This window comes from Xiphias gladius, chromosome 9 (assembly GCF_016859285.1).
Source record: "Xiphias gladius isolate SHS-SW01 ecotype Sanya breed wild chromosome 9, ASM1685928v1, whole genome shotgun sequence".
Taxonomy (NCBI): Eukaryota; Metazoa; Chordata; class Actinopteri; order Istiophoriformes; family Xiphiidae; genus Xiphias; species Xiphias gladius.
In genome coordinates this window covers 7,306,260-7,326,617 of record NC_053408.1, presented here as the reverse complement: position 1 = coordinate 7,326,617, position 20,358 = coordinate 7,306,260, and the positions used below count along the sequence as shown (strand labels likewise).

At 42.1% G+C, this 20,358-nt stretch overlaps 2 protein-coding genes across 3 annotated transcripts in view; both read right to left on the bottom strand.

Moving 5' to 3' along the window:
* Window positions 1–3,587: 3,587 nt before the first annotated feature.
* usp54b (ubiquitin specific peptidase 54b) overlaps window positions 3,588–20,358 on the bottom strand; it is a 55,848-nt gene continuing 39,077 nt past the window's right edge. Inside the window, exons 13-16 of one of the 2 annotated variants that reach the window (XM_040135841.1) lie at window positions 19,361–19,747; window positions 18,954–19,081; window positions 18,690–18,848; window positions 3,588–4,087 (exon numbers count right to left, since the gene is read on the bottom strand). In XM_040135841.1, coding sequence (XP_039991775.1) covers window positions 4,056–4,087; window positions 18,690–18,848; window positions 18,954–19,081; window positions 19,361–19,747 — 706 coding nt within the window. In that variant the 3' untranslated portion in view covers window positions 3,588–4,055. Of the gene's footprint in view, window positions 4,088–11,394; window positions 11,518–18,689; window positions 18,849–18,953; window positions 19,082–19,360; window positions 19,748–20,358 lie in introns of those variants that run through there. The other variant, XM_040135840.1, reaches the window with a different exon arrangement.
* LOC120794193 (B-cell CLL/lymphoma 6 member B protein-like) lies at window positions 5,858–11,291 on the bottom strand (the record flags this gene model as incomplete). The annotated part of the gene is made up of 5 exons (XM_040134988.1): window positions 5,858–5,959; window positions 8,499–8,638; window positions 8,864–8,995; window positions 9,099–9,226; window positions 10,691–11,291. Coding segments are annotated over 4 exons (912 nt in total), but the record flags the coding sequence as incomplete, so codon positions are not given.

The window sequence follows — 20,358 nt, the reverse complement described above, 5'->3', positions numbered from 1 at the left end:
TTTTGGTACTTCAGTTTCCTCCAATTTTGGTGGGTTCTCCTTCCTGGCAACCTAAGCCTTGAAAAAAAATCCTTGTACTCCTAAAGTGAATCATCTGTGTTGTTTTCTTTGTTGGCTGCACCATCTCAATTTATTCTGTTTACCCAATTCATTTCACCACCACTTGCAGACTATCAATCAGCAGGCTAAATAAGCTCAACTTCACTTCTGACACATTTCCTCAAGTAAACATTGGCCTGAGGAAATGTGTCAAATTTGAAGTTGAGCCCATTTAGCCTGCTGAGTTCATTCCTTTTCAATGTTTGACATTTCCTGTCCATTTGTTTTTAATCACACGCATCATGGTTCTCAGGATGAAAAATGTCTGTGCGTCTATCTATTGGTTTGTGTGAAATATCTCAGCAACTATTGGATGGAATGTTGTGAAATTTGGCACAGACATTCGTGTTCCCTACAGGATGAATTATAATAACTTTGGCGATCCCTTAACTTCTATCACCATCATCAGGTGACAAAGTACGTGCAAAACCCATGACATCCCCCTTAACCTCAGCTCTACTTTGTGTTTACTAATTTAAGATGGTGAGCATGGTAAACCTACTGTACCTGCTTACACATCAGCATTGTCATTGTGAGCTTGTTTGCATCCTGATATTAGCATTTAGCGCAAAGCACCGCTGTATCTAAGTCTACCCTCACAGAGCTGCTAGCATGGTTGTAGACTCTGAATTTTGTTTTTGTCTCACGCTTATACGATTCATTTATCTATACTACACTGACAAATGCTGGTCCAAGGTGCATGTCCATCACGGCATTGCTTTTGAACTATTTTTTTCTGTTTCTGTTTTCCTACATCTACATGTTTGCGTGTTTTGCATGTTCATATCTTCATATCGTTGCTTGACAAATGCTGATGGCATTATTAAGAGAGATGTCTACTTCTCTTGGCAACGTATCATTCATTAAGAAATGATCCCACTCACTATTCTGTCTCTAATTAGAGATGCCTTTGTAACGCAGGAATGCAAACTCATCAGGGGTGAAAAAGGTGACAAAGATGCGAGCGGGAGGGGGGCTACAAAAATGAATGTAGTTTTTGCTCTTTAAAGCTATTGCAACAGCTGTTTGGTCAATTAAAAGACAGGGCTTAGATATGACATTTACAAATTATTTCACAACCATGATGACTAAAAGAAAAACTGTCATAAGGTCATTTCAATTCAGTGCTATGTTATTTTCAGTGAGCTTGGCATTTGCCCCCTCCACAAGCGACATAATTAGGCTACTGTAACAAGTGCTCCATTTAATTACATCATAAGTAATGTACAGTATGTCCATTTTAGCTAAATGCCTACACCATTGTCTCATGTTCCAAAACAAGCTTTTATTTTAATAATCTTACTGCAAACTGCTCACTCTGATATCAAGTTAGAAGTTTCTTCTTAGCAGATATTAAAATACTGCATGTTAGCCAACTTTTTTCCATTTTTCAGTCTGCTCATCACCAGCTACTGCCAACCAACTACATTTGGCAGATTATTAGCCATTATTTTAGAATGAAAGAAAGAGAAGTAGATTTTTAATTTCATTCTTGACGTTCACTCTAGCTTTCGAAAAGGTGAAGAGCGAAAAAGAGTAAAACTGCCTGCACTTAACAATGACATCCTAATGCCAAATTCAGGTCACATGTTCTCTAAAGGATAACAAGACAAACATAAACACACACACACACACACACACAAGCACATACACATTTAAAAGAACCCATAAATGTACACTCCCTATACCAGAGAGTGTATTTGAAATGTAATGGCTATTGATTCATCACCTTTTACTCTGCTCTTCAGGGATTTCTGAGTTTTTATTCATCCTGTTTCCTCAGCAGGAACTCTGCCAAACTTTTAATTGTTACCTCAAAAGAAAAAAAAATTGTCAACAAAAGGCTGTTTGGGTTAGTGCAAAGAGTGAGTATGTTTTTGTGAGTGTGTTTGTCTGTCAGTGATGGCAGCGTGTCAATACCTCTGTGAATGAGTGGGAGTGACTGAATGTGCTGTGTGAATGAAAGTGGCAGGATTACTGTATTACTGCTTACATCTAGTGGTAAAGGGACAAACTGCAGACTTGCCTGATGGCAGTTATGGGTAAGTATGGTTTTAGACAGCATAGCCATATTACCATATTTTCCACACAGCAAAATACATCTTGAGCGATTACACTTAGAAGTGCTATGCAGAGCCAAAACATTTTGTAGCATTTTTGGATTTTTAAATATTTTTTTAGCTTTTTTGTCCATGTTGAATATTTTCTTTATTGAGATGGGAAGGTAAATGATTTGACCTGTGAAGATTTGGGTTCTCCAGGACAATGCAAACGTCAGATGGAAGCCACAACAGCTGCAGGAACAAGTGTGCTGCAATGAAAAAATTTTCTATGAGCTATGTATGTCCCAAAATATTAGAATAAATAAAATTATATTAGTCCAGATATTACACAGTAATATGCTTCAGGCATTACACCTTAAAGATCACACGCTACTCATTCTACTCTGTTTTTATTAACGTATTGTAAAAATCTAAGTTTATTCATTTTAACTTAAATCAATCTTAAATCCTAAAATCTCAAATCTTAAAATTCCTAGTTTTTATTATCAGACCACTTCAGAATCATGAGTTCTTCTGACCTGAAGTCCTGAAGACTTGCTGTGTGTCTTTAAAACATGTTAAACAAAGTCCCGGTTGTTTCTTCGTAATAATGAGAAAAAAACAAACCACGATGAACGCTAGTGTCACATGAAGTCCCTGCCCCCTTATCCGTGTATTATAAGAAAGTCTCTGGGTGCAGCCTTACCTGTTGTCTTTGTGCTGACTCTGATACTAGGCGGCTCTGACAGGAGCAGACAAAGTTCTTCATGTCCAATGAAGAACTTTTCGCCAGCAATATCTTTAGCCAGCAATATCTTTTCTATTACCACTGTTTATGATTTACAGTGTACAGATTTTATTTTGCCTGTTAAAAAAGGGTTATGGGTGTTACGGTCTTGCACTGCACTTTACAGGAGGCTGAAGTAAGACCACAAACTAAATGTCTGTAAGACAAGTGAATATTTCACTTTACTATTTGCTCTTGTTTCATTCCCTAAGTCCAAAATATATCTCCTCCATGTAGAGTCAACACTGACGGGCTAAGTCTGAGTTATCCTAAATAAATCATTTTGATTGTGGTAACCAAAGGCCTTTTTCTGGCACCATACTCTGCAGAATCTTTACATATTTTCACCCCTGTGATGAATACAAATTTTCAAGTCTGATAGTGTGTTGTTCATTCAGCACGGTGCACCACTCTGACCAGTTTTTGAATTAATTTCAACTGCATTTCCAAATATATACAATATATATAATATATATTCAAATAATCTTTTTGGTTAGGAGCAAATATATGAGAAAAACTGAGAAACTATTTCTAGTGGATTTAGTTTTCCTGCTGTTTAAACATTTCAGGTACAGAATCTATGTTTGAGTGAAAGTTGTGCGTCTTTTCCCCTGATCTTTCCACAAGCAAATGACGACAAAGACATGTTACGGTGGTTACGCCCCCTGTGGGAGTGCATTGGTAATAACTTTATTGCAAAAATACAGGTTCCCTCTTTCCCCGAGCAACACCAACCCAGAACTGACACACATAGTCTGCACACACCCACAAACAATAAACCATCTTCAGTACTTAACTCATCACTCTCCACCCCTCTCTGTCTCTCACCGTCACGTCATTCGTAAACACACACTTTCATCCTTTAGTTTACATTCATTTGCTCCTTCTCTTTCGCCATCTCGCTCTCTCCCTCCTTGTTGCTCTCTTTTTGCAATCCATTGGTTGAAACATAGGAGTAGATGCAGAACAACAAAGTTCACCAGCAGCATTAAACATGAGATTCTCTTCCTCCTCCCCATGTCTCTGCTAGAGTCCATGAGAGCGCCCGTGGGTGGGTGTGTCTGCCTCCTGACCGTCTCTGATAACGGATCGTGAGGGAAGGTTGATTTGCATAGCGGACTCATGCGCTACAATTGGCTACATTCTCCCACATCCAGAACTGAAAACAAACGAACAAACAAACAAACAACAACAAACTCTTAACCTAAATGAAAAACAAAAACAGCAATGTTATATATGCTCTCTGAGTTAAGTGCCAACCTTTGGTTTAGTTACCACGATCAATAAACATCGGTAAATTCTTGAAGAACTTCACATTGGCCAGTTGCCTAATAAGGACCGTGTTTTTTCAATATGATATTTAATAGAATAAAGCATGTTATAAATGTACTCTACACATGTCAGAATGCTACTCAGTAAAGGGGGAGTGAATTAAGTTATAACTGTTCATTGCTCTATAATAACTGTTCATACAACTGAGGAATGGTTGACATCTCTGAAGAAGATAGCTCACTGGCTGAAAATATACCTCTAATACATATATATCATATAAAGCATGTTCATATTAGACACGTCACTGTCTCAGGCTGAAGAGGAGCGTTTTTCTATTCACATCTGAGGTCTCGAAACCAGTTTCAGTGATTGGGAGAAATAATAATAAAAGTGTGAATTCATAAGTGCCACTGAAGTTCACCTGAGGCCTTTAAGTAAAAACAAACGCCATCGACTTCTCTCCACCCGCTTCTCGGTCCAATAGCCTTCGAAAAGTGCACTTCTGCCAAATAACCTTGCAAAGCGCACTTGAGTCGCCTCTATTTTCATTGATAAAGCCTATGAGAAGGGTTTCCTAATCTACATTCTCTCGCTCCTTCTCGACTTCCCCCCCCTGCTGGCCTATTTATGGTGCTACTGTTTCCTGCGTGGAAGAAAGAAAGCAAGCGAGAATAAAAGAGAGCAAGAAAGGAAAGAAAGGAGAGGAAAGAAGCAGAGAAAAAGGAAGCGCTTTTCTTGTTTAATCTCCCGGTAGAAACGGGAGAGCTGTCATTAGGTCAGCGAGCGGTTTGGGGGCGGAAACTCCAGCTAGACACTTGTGAAGTGCACTCCACTCGTATTTGAAATGCAGACATGAGGAAGTACCACTTTAAGTTTATCAATATTCGTTAATTATCATTATCAACATTCCATAAGGTCTTATTAATTAACATATAGGTTTCATATGTGAGTTTTTCTGTACACGACTTTTAGTTATTAGAGAGTTCGGTCTCGGGCGGGTTTTACTGTGCGCGCACACAGGAAGGAAAAAAACAAACAAACCCTAAAACAAACTGAGAAAAAATATGGCTGTCCATCTGAAACAGACCCAGTTCGACTACGTGTGCGTCCAACAGGAAATGCCCGTGAAGAAAGAGGAAGAGGCGTGGCTACTTGGTATGAGCCTCCCCCTGAGCTGAGGGTCCTGTGGGGTGGAGGGCGAGTCTTAGCCGAGAGCTTAGAACCCAGTCCGACGCGGCCAGTGAGCCACCAGCGCCAAACTGACACCACCACTGAAAGCGGCATGCTCGCCAGGCTGACTGCACAGGGAAACCCCTGAAAACCCAGGGGGAGACAAGAAACAACAGTCCCAGGGAAGTAGGGGGGAAGGTTGAGGTTGTAGTTGGGGGTCAGAGTGACTGCATAGACAGAATAGTAGGTTAAAGGAGGGGAGGGAAGGAGGAAGGCAAGGAGGGGCTAAGCAGGGTGCTGCAGGCGCTGAGGGAGGTTCTACGTCAGTGCAGATGTGCATGTGTGCGTGCATGTGTTTGCGTGTGCATGTCGTTTGAGGGAGAAGGAGAAATAACAGGATAGGAGTTGAGTTTGATCCTCCTGAGCCAATTCCAGGTCCGTCAAGGCGAGGCCCATCGAGGACCCCGGCGCTGCTGCCCCCTGTGGTGGACGCGGTGAGACATTAGTGAAGCAGAGCAGCACTCTGATCAGAAGACAGCTTGACACCCGTCAGACACAGCCAGAAACTCCCTGCACCACCCGACAGCTCCTGAACAGAAGAGACGGGACAGAATGAGATCAGATTGACATAAAGGCGCACCTTATATTCAGTTATTTTGAGTTAAGTTGTAGTGTTGAACAAGGAAATAGAGTTGAAGTGGACTATAAATATGGATTTCATTAAAGTAAAGATGTGTTGCGGTAAACTGCTCATTCATTTAGAAATCATTTTTTTGCTATGCACACACGTTCACAGATGTGTTTTGAAGATTGAGATTTAAAGAGTGCAGGTCCAAAAACAAACTGATGCTCTAAATAACGCTTGAAATGATTTTTGTGCCTGCACTATTTCAGTTAAATTCACTGATTAAAAATTCTCCATGTCTCGTGCATCAATTTATAGACATTTTCCCTCCCATTCCTCTTCGGGAACCTTGGAATTTGGCTAATATTTAATGCAAAGCTCTGGGAGTTGCCAAAGTGATGGGAAAGCACACCTTTTTGCACACCGGAACAGGGGGCTCTATGCAAAAAGTAAGTGAAGTATAGAAGTGGTAAAAAGCAAAAAGCAGTACCTTCCCTGAATCAACTGCAGCAACATGTTCGCAGAAATACTTTACTACCTTTGGCCTATTTTTCAATGATGAAAGAAAAAGTTCATTAAAGGAGGAAGGAGGAATCAATGTTTTTACCCATTAATTGATAAAGATTAGATATTGTATTTATTATAAATGATGGCTGTGATGATTTGTACAATTTGTATTTATGGTAATTTATATTTCTCTATTCATTTGCATATTTGATGAACTGTATAAAGAAACCAGAAACAATCTCATACCACTCTGAGTGGGTTTACATTCATATTACCATCTTTGGTTTTAATCCATTTCAGGATAAGTCCTTTCCATGAAACATTAGACACCTGGTCATTAATCTTCCTGTATACACAATCATAACAGTATCTTGGTTACTGAGCACCTGTCTGGAGCTGTGTCTTGAGTTCAGTGAATAATCCAGAAACCTGGATCAGGTGTTTACATGCCACAGTTTCCTGCTTTCTGTCTGAGTACTACAGCTAGTCTATTCAGGTTTCTGAGACCATGACATGATGTTTACATGCACGAAACCATACTATAGAATACTAAGATACTTTAAACACCCCGTCATAACTGGGCACTGCAGTTTTCAGCATACCGTAGTGAACGTAGGTAAACATACTCCCTTGATGAAGGCAAGATAGCCTAAAACATTTGGGGAGGTGTGTGACCTGTTTCATTTGGATTCACCTCAGATCCAAAACAAACTAAAATTAAATCTGACAAATTTACAGTCTCAGTGTGTCTCCTTGCTGTTTTGTATTTGTAATAGCTGCTTATTATTTAGGTGCCAACGTCTCAGGCACCTTGCCCCATAAACGTCCATGCAAGCATGGTTCACACGTAGAAGAGCGCCACATAAAGAGTTTCAGTTTGAGATATTATATATGCATGTTATATGTATGTATATAATGTTATATACATATCTTTTCTGAGCAAAATATTACTGTTGTCAGTGTATCCTCTGAGACAGCTGAAGAGAGCCGACATGTTCAGTGATTCTCAAATTTTAACTTTTTCTTCATACCTGCGGTTACTTCATGCGGGTTAGGGCCAGTTCTTCTTCAACTGTCAACCCGGGCAAAATTATGGAATCATTACTAATAATGTGTATATTTAATATTTTCTCTACAAGAGAGAATATCGGCATATGACATCGTGAAGAAATACATCGGATCGATGTGCATTAGCCTCAGTTCATGCAGTGAGATGTGATTTTTGCACTCTGACAGTGAAGAAGTGAAAAAACCCGAGCTTACACCTCTGCTTGTCAGACTATTCTCTACCTTTTAAGTTCCACAAAAGAGTGACCTTAAACCAGGCAGCCCGGCAGGTTTTCTGTGTCCTTTTGGCACAGAATAAATGTTCAGTGGTTGGAAATACAAGTGCATTTGCTCTGATTCTGTTGGTTGCTCTGTTTGAACTGACACTTATTCCACAACTTCTGTCTTGATCAAGTTACGACCTTAAAGAGGAATGGAAGATTTATTTTCTAAAGTTAGGTCACATTTTCACATTTTCAAAATCTGAAATGATATCTTTGTATAATTTCTATTTACGCTGTTAAGATATCTCCCCTGTAGCATCTGGTTGCTCTTAGGGTACAAATTATAGGTGATTTCTGCTGGATATTTTAAATAAGTTTGACACATGACAGATTCGCACTGGGATGAAAATCACCTTTGACCGTCACAGTTATTACAAATCAGTGCACATCCCCAGGATATATAGCTATGTGCAAATAGGGGCTTAGCCTACTTTTGTTCCAGATGAGTCTGCTTTGCCAGAAAATTAATACAATACCAGGAAAACACTTTTACTTTGCTATTCTGACCTGATTTCAAAAGTGCTCTGAACATACTCATCTGCCACACAAAGTAGCTCAATCAAGGAAATCCAGTAAGTATACTGTTCCCGGTCTTAAGCAGATGACCGGTAATTTCCTTTAAAGATTACAAGTGTACCGTCATACGAGCTCAGCGCAGTGTTTACCTGTGAAGCAGTGGAGGGAGGTGGTGATGGGAAGGTGTTGGTGATGAGTAGGATGGAGGAGATGATAGTGGTGGAATAGCAACAGGGACTCAGAAGAGAGGAAGTAAGCAAGGAGAGGCACTGACATCAGCCTGCTTCACCTTTGAGAGAGATAGAGGAAAGAGACGGAAGAGAAGCAAAGAGCAGGAGGACATATAGGAAATCAAAAAAGCAAAGACAAAGACAAAAGGAAGAGACAGGACAAGAAGCGGGGAAGAAGAGCACACAGAAAAGCAAAGCGTAAGGAGCCACGGCGGAAAATCAGAGAGATGTAGTTTAATAGCACGGCCACAAGGAGGCATCAGAGCTGAGGAAGTCACACTCACAAAGCTGCGGGTTGCAGTCAGGCGGCTGCGGCGCGGGGTCACTACTGTGCCGCTCAGGCTGCGTCCGATTTGCCTCAGACTTTCCCCATCGTTAGGCTCCACCCCAAAACGCAGATCCCGCAACATCGTTGGCTGCGGAGGGAGAAAACGTCTGTCAGGCGCGGGAACACGGACGCAAATGATGATGAGTGAACATGTGATGGCACTCTGTATGAAAGACTGCGTAGGTGTTTACCTTGTTGAGGTAGGTGGGGGTGCTGGTGCAGTCCGCCCCGAACACACTCCTCTCCATGTCTGCGTTGGGGGTCTTAGAGCGAGCCTGCCCTCCCACCCTGGATATGAGTCTCTCTGATGGGCTGCAGCCTGAAAACACACACAGCATGTCAGAAGATGGACCAAGCGTGCTCTGCAAAACACAACATGTGCCATCTGATGGATATTCCCTGTGTTGTTCTTAAATTCACCATTTAGTAGCTTAAAAGATAAACCATTTTGTCACACAATTTGACAACATAATTTATATTTTCAATATACTTCTGTTCCAGCCCTTCACTGAAGCAATTTATCACACTTATGGAGTAAACTGTTCAAACACAAGATGCCATTTTTTAATGGTTGCACCATTCCAGCAAAATTAAAAATTCTCTGTGTCTTGTGCATCAATATGTAAACATTTCCCTGTAATTAATCTGCAGGGAACTTTGGATTTTGGCTAGAATTTAATACAAAGTTCTGTGAGTTAGTAAAGTAATGTGACAGCACAGCCTCTTCAAGTACAGCTTGGCAAAAAAACATCAAAATGTAGTACATCCATATAAAAACCCGAAAAAGCAGCAGCTTCCCCGAATTAGCCGCAACAACCTGTCTGCAAAAATACTCTATGCTGTGTCCCAACTCCATACTACATATAGATTGTATACAGTATATATTATACACTGTTTTATACTAAAAGGAAATGATACCATACTTGCCCCTGAAACAGCAACTTTAGAATACCACCACCAAATACAGAGACAGGAAAAAGGTTTTTTCAAAAAACAGCACAATCACAAAACGTTTTTTTAGTATGCACACTGACTGAAGTATAATTTTCTTCACGTTTACAGAACAAACACACTACATACTCAAAATCTGCTTAGAATTAGTATGTTCAGTAGTATGGAATTGGGACACAGCTAAGGTTCTTAGTTTGTTTCCAATAGTAAAAGAACAGTGATCATCCACAAAACATGGTTTTAAATACAAGACATTTTACACATGTAACTTTGTACATTTATGTCATTGTCTCAAGTAGAAGTCCAACTTAATAATGTAAAGACTGTGCATTATTTTGAATTTCTGTTTATAGCATTAACAGCAAACTTGACTATACAGTACGATAGGACTGCAACTAATGATTATTTTCATTATCAGTTAATCTTTCTTTTTTTTAATTAATCGATTAATCATTAAGTCCATAAAATCTGCAAAAATTGTAAAAAAAAAAAAAAAAAAAAAAAAATCACTAATTTCCCTGAGCTGCTAAGAGTGTTGTCTATAAATTGATTGTGTCATTTGTTACACAATCATAAATCCAAACATATTCTCTATTAACAGTGTAAAAAAATTGGAAAAGCATATCTGAAAACCAAGAACTACACAATTAATCGAAAATCAAAATTGCTGTTGATAAATTTTCTGATCATTTCAGCTCTCTATACATTCTTTAGGGATTCATATCTAAATTATGCACCTCAATTGTTCATGTATGTGGTCAGAATACATTTCAGTAAATCTAAACATTTCGCTAGTTTTTTGGTTTTTGTGTATGTGTGTGTGTGGGTGTACCTGACTTTCCGGCCTGCAGACTGGCCTGGTAAAGGGAGTCAAGCTCAGACAACTCAGCCTCTTCGCGGTCACAGCAGGGATCACTGTGTTGCTCTGGGGCATGCTGGGAGCTGCAGTGCCCTGGAGAGGACTGGCAACTGTAGCTGTAGTTCTGGCTGGATGTCTGCGGCCTGATGGGAACACAGCAGTCTGGGGGTGTGTTGTAAGGCGTCACCACGGCGTCAGGACGGTCCAAACTCCAGGAGGACCAGTGACGTGTGCTGCTGTCGGAGGCGGCTCCGTGCCTCGGCCAATGCTGAGCGGCGCCGTTGGGGGAATGGGGCCGGGGGGGCTGCCAGAGAGGCGTGAGAGGTTTCCTTTGCCCAGAAGCCTCCAGAGGGGAAGACGGGGGAGGAGCAGAGGGCGGAGGGGGAGGGTGTGTGTGTGTGGGTTCAAGGTGTGCGGAGTGTGCGGTGTGTGTGGTTTGTGTATCCCAGAGACGCAGAGGAAGTGAGGGCAGAGAGATGGCTAAGTGCTTCCCCAGAGGTCTGACACTCACCCCCCCTGCCTGCAGCAACTCACACAGCCTCACCCCCGTCCCCTCCCTCCCATCCTCGCCTTCCTCCCCTCTCCTCCCCACGCATCTGCCCTCCTCCTCCTCTTTCCCTCGGCTGGAAGGGGCACAAGGGTGAGCGATGCTGAGGGTGAGTGGGGGTCGAGGGGGAGCGGGCCGATAGGGTGGAGGGGGCGGGTCCAGGCCCAGAGCAGCGTCCTGGTTGGGCGTTGCCTGGTCCTCTTCCTCCTCCTGATTGGGCGTCAGCAGTACTTGGACCGGGCCAGGCTGTTCACTGAAGGACACAGGAGAGGGAGGGCGTCAGTCAGCCAGCAGCACGAAAACAAATGAAAAAAAAAAAAAACAACAACAACAAAAAACAGAACTGCTCTGACGTCAGGTGAGTTACTGCATAGAGGGAAGGTCACAACAGCATAGCAGGATAAACAAGCAGACACACACACGTACAAACACACGCCCACACAAGCTCACTTACATACAGAACAAACAGCTACAAACACACGCTGATGCAGCCTTGTGCAAGCGTCGCTTTGTGCATGGGATTTCACAGCCATGCTGTTTATGAGTCAGGCACAAGCTCAGCTCCAATGACGGACAGATCACAAACCTAACTTTCTGAGCATTTCAGGCTCAAACAACCACAGATTTGACTTTAATCTAATTTTCAGATCAGCAATCTACCCTCTAACCTCTGCTGCACCGAGCACTGGTGCAGTATATCAACACTGAAAATAAATGTGACTTCTACGGTATGGAGTAATTCAGTTGCACCGGGCCACTATATTACTTTATTGATTTACATACATTGATATGTGGAGGACATGATATATGTTGAACATTAGTGGATCCTCTCTGTAGAGACATCGTACATATTCTTCACTCTATCAGTGCGTAGTAAACTAGTGTGTGTGTGTGTGTGTGTGAACAGCAAGTCTGTAAATTTGTGTGTCTATTTGGATGTAAGTGTGCGCAGACCTGTACATGTCTACGTGAGAGCCAACCCCCATCCCCCACTTTAACTCTCCCGTCTCTTTTCAGCCTCAGTAATTACCCAGCAGGCTTTGCAGCAATGAGCTATAAATCAGAGGCTTGTGTTGATCAATAGAGGAGAGGAGGAAGATAATAAAAGAGGCTGAGCGCTGGGCTTCACCTCCTCCTTCCCTTCAGTCCTGCTGTTAACAGTTTGGATTTACAGTTTATCCATTCCTAACAAATTTTGCTTCAGTTTAAACATAGTTCTAACGAAACAGGGACGAAACCCAACATTAACACGCCAAAGTCAGCACCTCCAATGAGCTCTAATAGGAGGATGTTTCAGATTAGATTTTAAGATTCGAGTGACCACCTTCAAGGCATGCGTGGGATTAGCTCCTGACTCTATCTCTGACTCGTTAACTCCATATGAGCCTGGGTTTAACCTGAGATGCTCAGAGAAGTCTTTGTTTGTAGTTACAAGCTCAAAACTAAAAACCAGAGGAGATCAGACCTTTGCAATCAAGACCCGTCGACTCTAGAATTTGAAACTATAATATTTTAAATTAGCCTTTTTTAAATGAGATTTGTCTCTGATTTTTATTTTATTTATTTTCTATGTCACTTTGATCTATGCATTGTCTTCATTATTTTGATTAATTTGTTCGGTGTGTAAAATGCCAGAAAATAGTGAAAAATGCCTTTCACAATTTCCTAAAGCCCAAGTTGACATCTTCAGATTGGCTGTTTTGTCCAAAACCCAGAACATGTTCCGTTTACTATCGCATAAGACCAAGAGGCAGACCTTCAAAACTGAGAGGCTTGAACTAGGGAATGTTTGCAATTTTTCGAGAGATTGACAACTTAAACAATTAATCAAGTATAAAAATGTTCTGATGATTGATGATTGATGAATCCATTAATCGCCTCCAGTATCAGTGAGGCTTTGGTTCCAAAATCTGTGGGGTGCTTGGACCCTGTTATAGTTGCTCACAAATATAGTTATTATCATTATTAAACTATACGAAATGTTTTGAGTGTATTATCTCACATTCTACATGTGCAGCCTCACTCTTAAATATTAAATTTGACATTTTGACATTTTTTCCAATCAGCACTTCTTGTACAAAAACTCCACTGCTGAAATTCACTTTCCCCTACTCACACACACACACACACACACACACACACACACACACAAAGCTAACACATCAGGAGGGAAACAGACTGACTTACTATAACACACAAACACAGCAGCAAAGAGCAAGAACAAACCGCAGCACGGGATCTGTGACTGCAATCGCACGGCAGCACACAGGACAGAAACACGGTGACGGGCTGCAGCTTTGCAGCGCACAGAGGGACAGATCAGCAGCACACAAAGAGCACAGGGAAGCCTTGGCAGCACACAGCTACAAAGAGCAGCACAACAACAGTGAAGGGAAGCGGTGAAGCACAGAAAAGCGGAGCGCCACTCGGTCTCCCTCTTTTTATCCTCAATGGCAACACAGAGCCCAGCAAAGCAGGTTTTAACTGCACTGCAACAAACACACAAACACAAAGGGGGGTAAGAGGTTACTGTATATAGTCAAGTGTTTGTGTTTGAGAACACACGCACACATTCAGACACAGGTACACACATACAGCAGGATGACAAGAGTGCAGTGCTAGGGGTTACAGAAACTGGGGATTCTAGGATTTTGGGCAGCCAGAGCTGAAGAAACACAAATGAGGGTGTTGAGGTGTTTTCAGACAGCCAGCACCCAGAAGACACACACAGAGGCGTCCTGAGGTGGGTTTGAGGTCAGCTTGAGCTGAGGATACACACAAAGTGAGGGAGTGAGGGAGGGAGGGAGGAAGGGGGTCTGAGGTAATACTGAGACAGGCACCGTTGCGGACACATAAAGGGGGACAGTGGTGGTACCTGTGAGGCCCCTGTGGACGGGCGCTTCCCGTCTCCCGTTCCGTTTCCTGTTCCTGCCTGCGTTTGACTGGGCCCCCAGTGCTCCTCATGCACGCAGCTACAGCCAATCCGCTATGAGCGTTAGCCTCATGCAGGGGTCTGAGCACAGCTGAAGATGTTAACAACAGAGTGGGAGATAAAAAGGAGAAAAGACAGAAAGATATAACGACAGAGTGGCAGAGAAGGAAAGAGTATGGGAACGGAAAAGGAAAGGAAACAACAAAGAAGAATACGAGAAGGAATGAGAGTCAAAGATTAGGACAGAGATAAAATATAAGGATGAAAGAACAAGTGATGTAAACAGAGACAGAGGAAAAGAGAAGCAGAGCAGAAGGAGTGGTTATGACGGGGCTGGCATGCATTACGCTCCTCTACTGTAAGTCAATGTGTGTGTATCTTATACAAGTGTAGAGTTGCAAAGAAGGAAGATTTATTTCGGGTGTCTTTTACTTTTTGCATTGACAATGTTAGGTTACTGACAGTTAGAGAGGTTCTTTGAATTGGTTAGACCATAAATACAAAATATTAGCATGTATGTTAGAAATATATGGTTTTTTGAAAAAAATGTCAAAAGCAAAAGCATGTGTACACAGCAACGTCTGGTGGGAAGTCAACTACGACTCCCAAGGAGCACTACACCAAGAAACATGCGATCACAGACCTTACAATTCAACTATGTGTGCTGGTACCAGTGAGCTACAGCCAAAAATGACACTTTTAGAAACCTGATGAAGTATTCAGTTCACGTTCAGATTCTGGGTCAGTGTTGGGTACATTTATGGCATGTCATTTTGTTCCCAATTACAACAAAAGAGAATTTCAAATTTGCTGCTGCTCCGAGGCTCGCGGGTATCGTAGTATTCTGGCCGTCCGCCATACCAAACTGATTGAAAAAAGATTATTTCTCAGGAACAAAGCTGAAATAATTAAAACTGACAAATATACGTAGCTCTAAAGATGAAATAGCACATTTATTCAATTACAATTCTAAAAATAAAATGTACCCTTCCTCTGTTCAATACACTCTAGTGTTTTGCCACTAAAGCTTAAATTGGTTTGGTAGGACCATTAGTGGATGTTGGCAAATGTTAGCAAACATAAAATTCTGTATAACAGGCATTACTGAGTCACTTCTCTGAGTTTGTGACTCTCCTCTACTTGTGCCACTGTGCCGTTGCAGTATGCTTAACCAGCATTATCCAGTCATTTCCGCTTGTGCTGCTACAACGGCTGCTGTTCAGCAAAAGTTACGTCGTCTCAGAGGAGACAATCACTATAACATCACTAGAAGAAACCATTGAAGTAGGAAGACTTTAAAATGGGGAAAAATACTTCAATACCCAACAACTCTTCCTACTTCGCAACTCTATTGTAAAGGCATCAATATGTAAAGTTGTGCTCTAGTTAGTAAGTCAAAACGTCAACATTAGAAAAGTGAGGAGCAAAGTTGAGGCTACGTTCATTAAGCTACAGACACCAGACGGGGGAAAAGAAGGGTAAGATCAAAAGGTTTGTTTTCAGAGAGAGCTTTCTGTAGTGCGTAGCCTCCTGAACGTACCCTGAATGTTGCTAGTTTGTTATACGAAGATGCAGAAAAAGGACAACAAAAGAGCAGCCACCACCCACCTTGACTTTATTTTGCATACTTTTGATTGATAGAGACAGAATAAAGGAGGGCTGATGGCAGCTCTGTTGTTGTTGTTGTTGTTGTTGGCTGTAACGTCCTCTAAAACTCTGAGGCAGATTGTCCGGAGTCCGCCTGAAACAAGCGCTACGGATGTGGGAACCCAAATTCTGTTATGTAATCGCACTGATAGTGATGCCATCTGTTCATATGCAAGGCGTCCTTTCACTTCATCAAGGTTGAGTATGTGTCTTCAGTATGTTCAGCCTCAGGTACATGAGGCTGAACACGCTGAAGACACACACAGAAGGGCAGACAGGACACAACATAATAACCCCTGATATAAATTTAGTTACTCCTGAGCTGCAGGGGAAAACTTGCACTCCTGCAGTTCATACATGGCTCTGTCTCACACAGACACACGCAAACACACATATCTAACGAATATAGAAACACACACACACAAAAAATTAAAATTTGTGGATGCATAGACCAAATATACATGAAAATACACACACAGACACGTATGCAGAAATGTGGACAAACATGTTGTGAACACACCAGAGCTGTCTTTCAAGCCAAGTGTCGAGTCCGTCTCAAGAGTCTCAACTCAATTCAAGTCTCGTCCAAGCCAAGTCACCAGTTTGAAAATTGCAAGTCAAGGTGCATGTCTTGTGTCTGAATGCTGACCATTAAAATCAGACAGCGTTAACAGTGAATGTCAGTAGTGCAGCTAAGATCCCTTTAAGTGCATTTGTAATTAAACACCATGAAGATGCAGTTTTTTATTGCTTTTTTTTGAGACTTTGAATGTTTTGTCTTTAAGTATAAAGTAAGTCAACTCTCACAAAAATCAAGTCCGAGTCTCAAGTCGTAATCATGACTTGAGTGATTTAGTACTGCAAATCCATAAAGTTGGGGGACTTGCGAGTGCCAGACTAAACAAGGCTACGGTCTGTGAGGCATAGGCAAAGCTGTGGCTTTGAGCTAAATGCTAATGTCAGCATGCTAACATGCTGATTATTATCAGGTATAGTGGTAACTATCTTAATTTAATATGTTAGCATGCTACCATTTGATAAATTAGCACTAAACACAGAGAACATCTGAGGTTGATGGGAGTGTCATTATTTCTGAAGGTATTTGTGGATACACCGAAGCACTGGACAACTTAAGACTATGACCTGATGATGGCGCTAGGGGAAAAGTCAGAGGATCACCAAAGTCATTAGGATCCATCACCCGGGAACCATGAACGTCTGTACCAAATTTCACGGCAATCCATGCAATAGTTGCTGAGATATTTCAGTCTGGACCAACGTAGTCAATCGACACACCAACACTGCCATCCGCAGATAATGTGGAATAAAAAAGAATGAAAAAGAATGTGCAAAACTGATGCAAAGGCTGAGATATCCTAACTTTTGGTCCCTAGTATGAGCCAAGCTCCAAAAACACTGGATCCTACACTTCCCATAAAGCGCCGCCGTACATCTTTTTTTAGACCCTCCCTTCCTGGTATACGCCTGAATTTTTCAGAACTCCATTCCCCCAGATGATGTAAGATGAATAATTGCGCCAGAAACTGACAAAACCCCTCCAGAGTAAAAGCAGACATTACAGTCTCAGTGTTCCCAGTTACTCGTAGATTGACTTTGGCGTGTAAAATTGCGTGCTCCTCTAAGTGTGACTTGGGTCCAAGTTGCAAGTCTACGGCTCTGGAACACACAACCTCACGCACACATGAAGATACACTGCACATAACAGGTACATGACTATTTATATGTATGTAATTTAATAAATATGAACACAAAGTAACACAAGCATACTCCAATGCGCACACTGTATATAAAGAAAAAAACATGTAAGAGCGCTCATACACACTCAGAATCTTTTTGTGAATTAAGAAACACACACACATTGTAAACTCCCTAGAATTTGACCAGGACATCAGAGCTCTTAACTTGGACTGGGACTTTGATTTTAAATGGGAATGAGAGAGTTTCCACCTCAGCTGGAACTGTTAGACACAGACACACACACACACGCGCGCGCACACACGCACACACACACACACACACACACACACACACACACACACACACACACACACACACACACTTATTCTGACATAAACACTCACAGATGACACAAAAAAAACAATATTTACAGAATGAGTTAGAGTAGCACACACTGAACTAATAGACAAATAAAAATTACCGATGGAGGGAGACAGATGGAGAGACAGACGAACAGATGGGAATGAGGACAAAGAGGAGGTCAGACAGAAGCACGGACATACAAGTCACTGTCACTGCTAAACTAGACAGCAGGTGATAATGTGACCTTAAAGCTGCACCAGGCAAGATTTTAACAGGAAAAAAAACCCTTCATCACGAAATAACACAAGAGGAAAAAAAAAAGAAAAAAAAACAGCCTCACATCCCTTCAATTGAAATTCCATTTGCATTGGTTTCATTTCGGTGGAAGTCAATACTGCGATTGAAATCCAAAATGATCTAACAAGTCAGAGATGGCTCTTCACTCTGTGGGGTTTAAACATACAATGTTGCCCCGTGCAGCTTTAAATGCAGTTGTAACTTTTGACATTCTTCTTAAAGGGTCGGTTCACAAAACTTTACAAAAGAAAACATATACTCTCACTTCTCACTTGTAGTAACTAGCTATGCAGATAGTGAAGTTTGGAACTCGTAGCGAACAATTTTCATCCGGAGTAATTTCTAAAAACTATCTTCATGGCTAGATACCACTAGAGACGTGATGCTGCTTTTTGTTTTGCTCTCCCCTAAAACATCTATACTCCCATACCTCTCTTCCTTCTCCTCCACTGCCCGCTCCTACCCTCTGTTTTTCTTTTCATCCTTACCCTGGTGTTGGAGCTGGTCCAGGTCCATGAATTTGCTGGGTTTGGGGTTGAATCCCATGGCTGCCTCCCGCTCGGCCTCCCTCCGCTTCTGCTGCTCCTGCAGTCGGGCTCTCCTCGCCACCTCCTCCTGCAGCTCGTCCAGCTCACTGCGCCCTGAGCCTGAACACGCACAGACACACACAGGAGGCGAAGAATGATGTGTGAATCAATCAAATCAAACGTAAATTACACTAGATACGTGCAAATACATGCGCAAACACACACCTGTGTTGGTGCCGCTAACCCAGCTGGGTGAGGGCAGCTCCTGTAGGATGGCACTGCTGCTCTTTGACTTGGGCACCGAACGCCATGAAGGCCCCGACATCAGCACCCGTTTCTGTTGCCCCACCTCCCTATGCAGGGAAAGAAAAAGAAAACAGAGAGACGGAGACAAAATGGGAAAAATGTTGAAAATGCAGACAATACAGACAGATGAATGTGCTCATTGATTGATTTGTTATTGTGATCCACTACTGTTGGACCATTTGTTGTTAATGTCACATTTGTATTTGATGCTGACAGAATGAAATTGAATGGAAAAACAAAAGCAATAAAGAAACTGGGAGAGGAAAAGATGATGAACAACAGAGAAAGAGAGGAAGAGACAGTAATTGTTATTTGTGAGTTTGTACCTGTCGGGGCTGCTGCTGTTCCTCTCACTGCTCTCGTAGCCACTCTCCATCCTCTGAATCAGACGTGGCTGGTGCTCCACCCCTCTCAGAGGTGGAGGGGCAGGGGGACCCATCGTCCGCCCGCTGCCCAGAGACCTGGGCTGCCCGACCAGCCCAAACCCTGCCTCCGACTCCGCTATCTCCCTCCCTTCCACCTCCTGGAGCCCTGGCTGCGTGGATGGGGCAGGTCCCGCCAAGGGAAGGGAGTCCTGGGGCTCCGGAGGGAGAGAGGGACCAGGCAGGCTGTTGTAGCCCAGAGAGGAGCCTCGCTGGCGTGTGAAGATGCTGTCGATGTTCAGGGCCTCTCTCCTGGGCCTCCAGGTTGGCCTGTAGCGGCCTCCAGAGGAACTAGAGCGCAAAAAGGTGCAAATGTATAAGTAAATCTTCTTAAAAGAAAGTTTAATACTCATTTTATAAGGTGATGAAAAAAGTAAAAATATATGACCCACAAAATTACCATTTTACAGTTCAGTCAGGACGCTCACCTACAGCTAGAACCATTTATTGCAACAATAATACACTTTTTACTTTGGCGGGGTGACACGACCCATGTAATGCTCAGGGAAAAATATGGGAGGACACAAACTGAAATACAAAACATTTGATGAACATGAAGACGTATTTCGAATAAAAATTCAAAATTCACATTTGGATTCACAATCTAAATGCTAATCCAGGCAGAGGCTGTGTAGGTGAAGGCCGTTAAATTGCTGGAAACAGGCAGTGGTGTAGCAGCAAAGATGCAGTGCTTATATGCAGCTACTGCAGAGACGGTGCCAAATAATTATATGGGCTGCTTAGTGTTAGATATTGTGGTTGTGGTCATATATCATTGGACTGCCTTAACTTACATGAGGCTCCATTAATGAGCCCACTTGTAATTAGCTACTCTTAACCCTTAAAGCTTTGTTTTATTTGCCCTTTATTTAAGTTATAAATGGCAGCATGGCTAATGATCC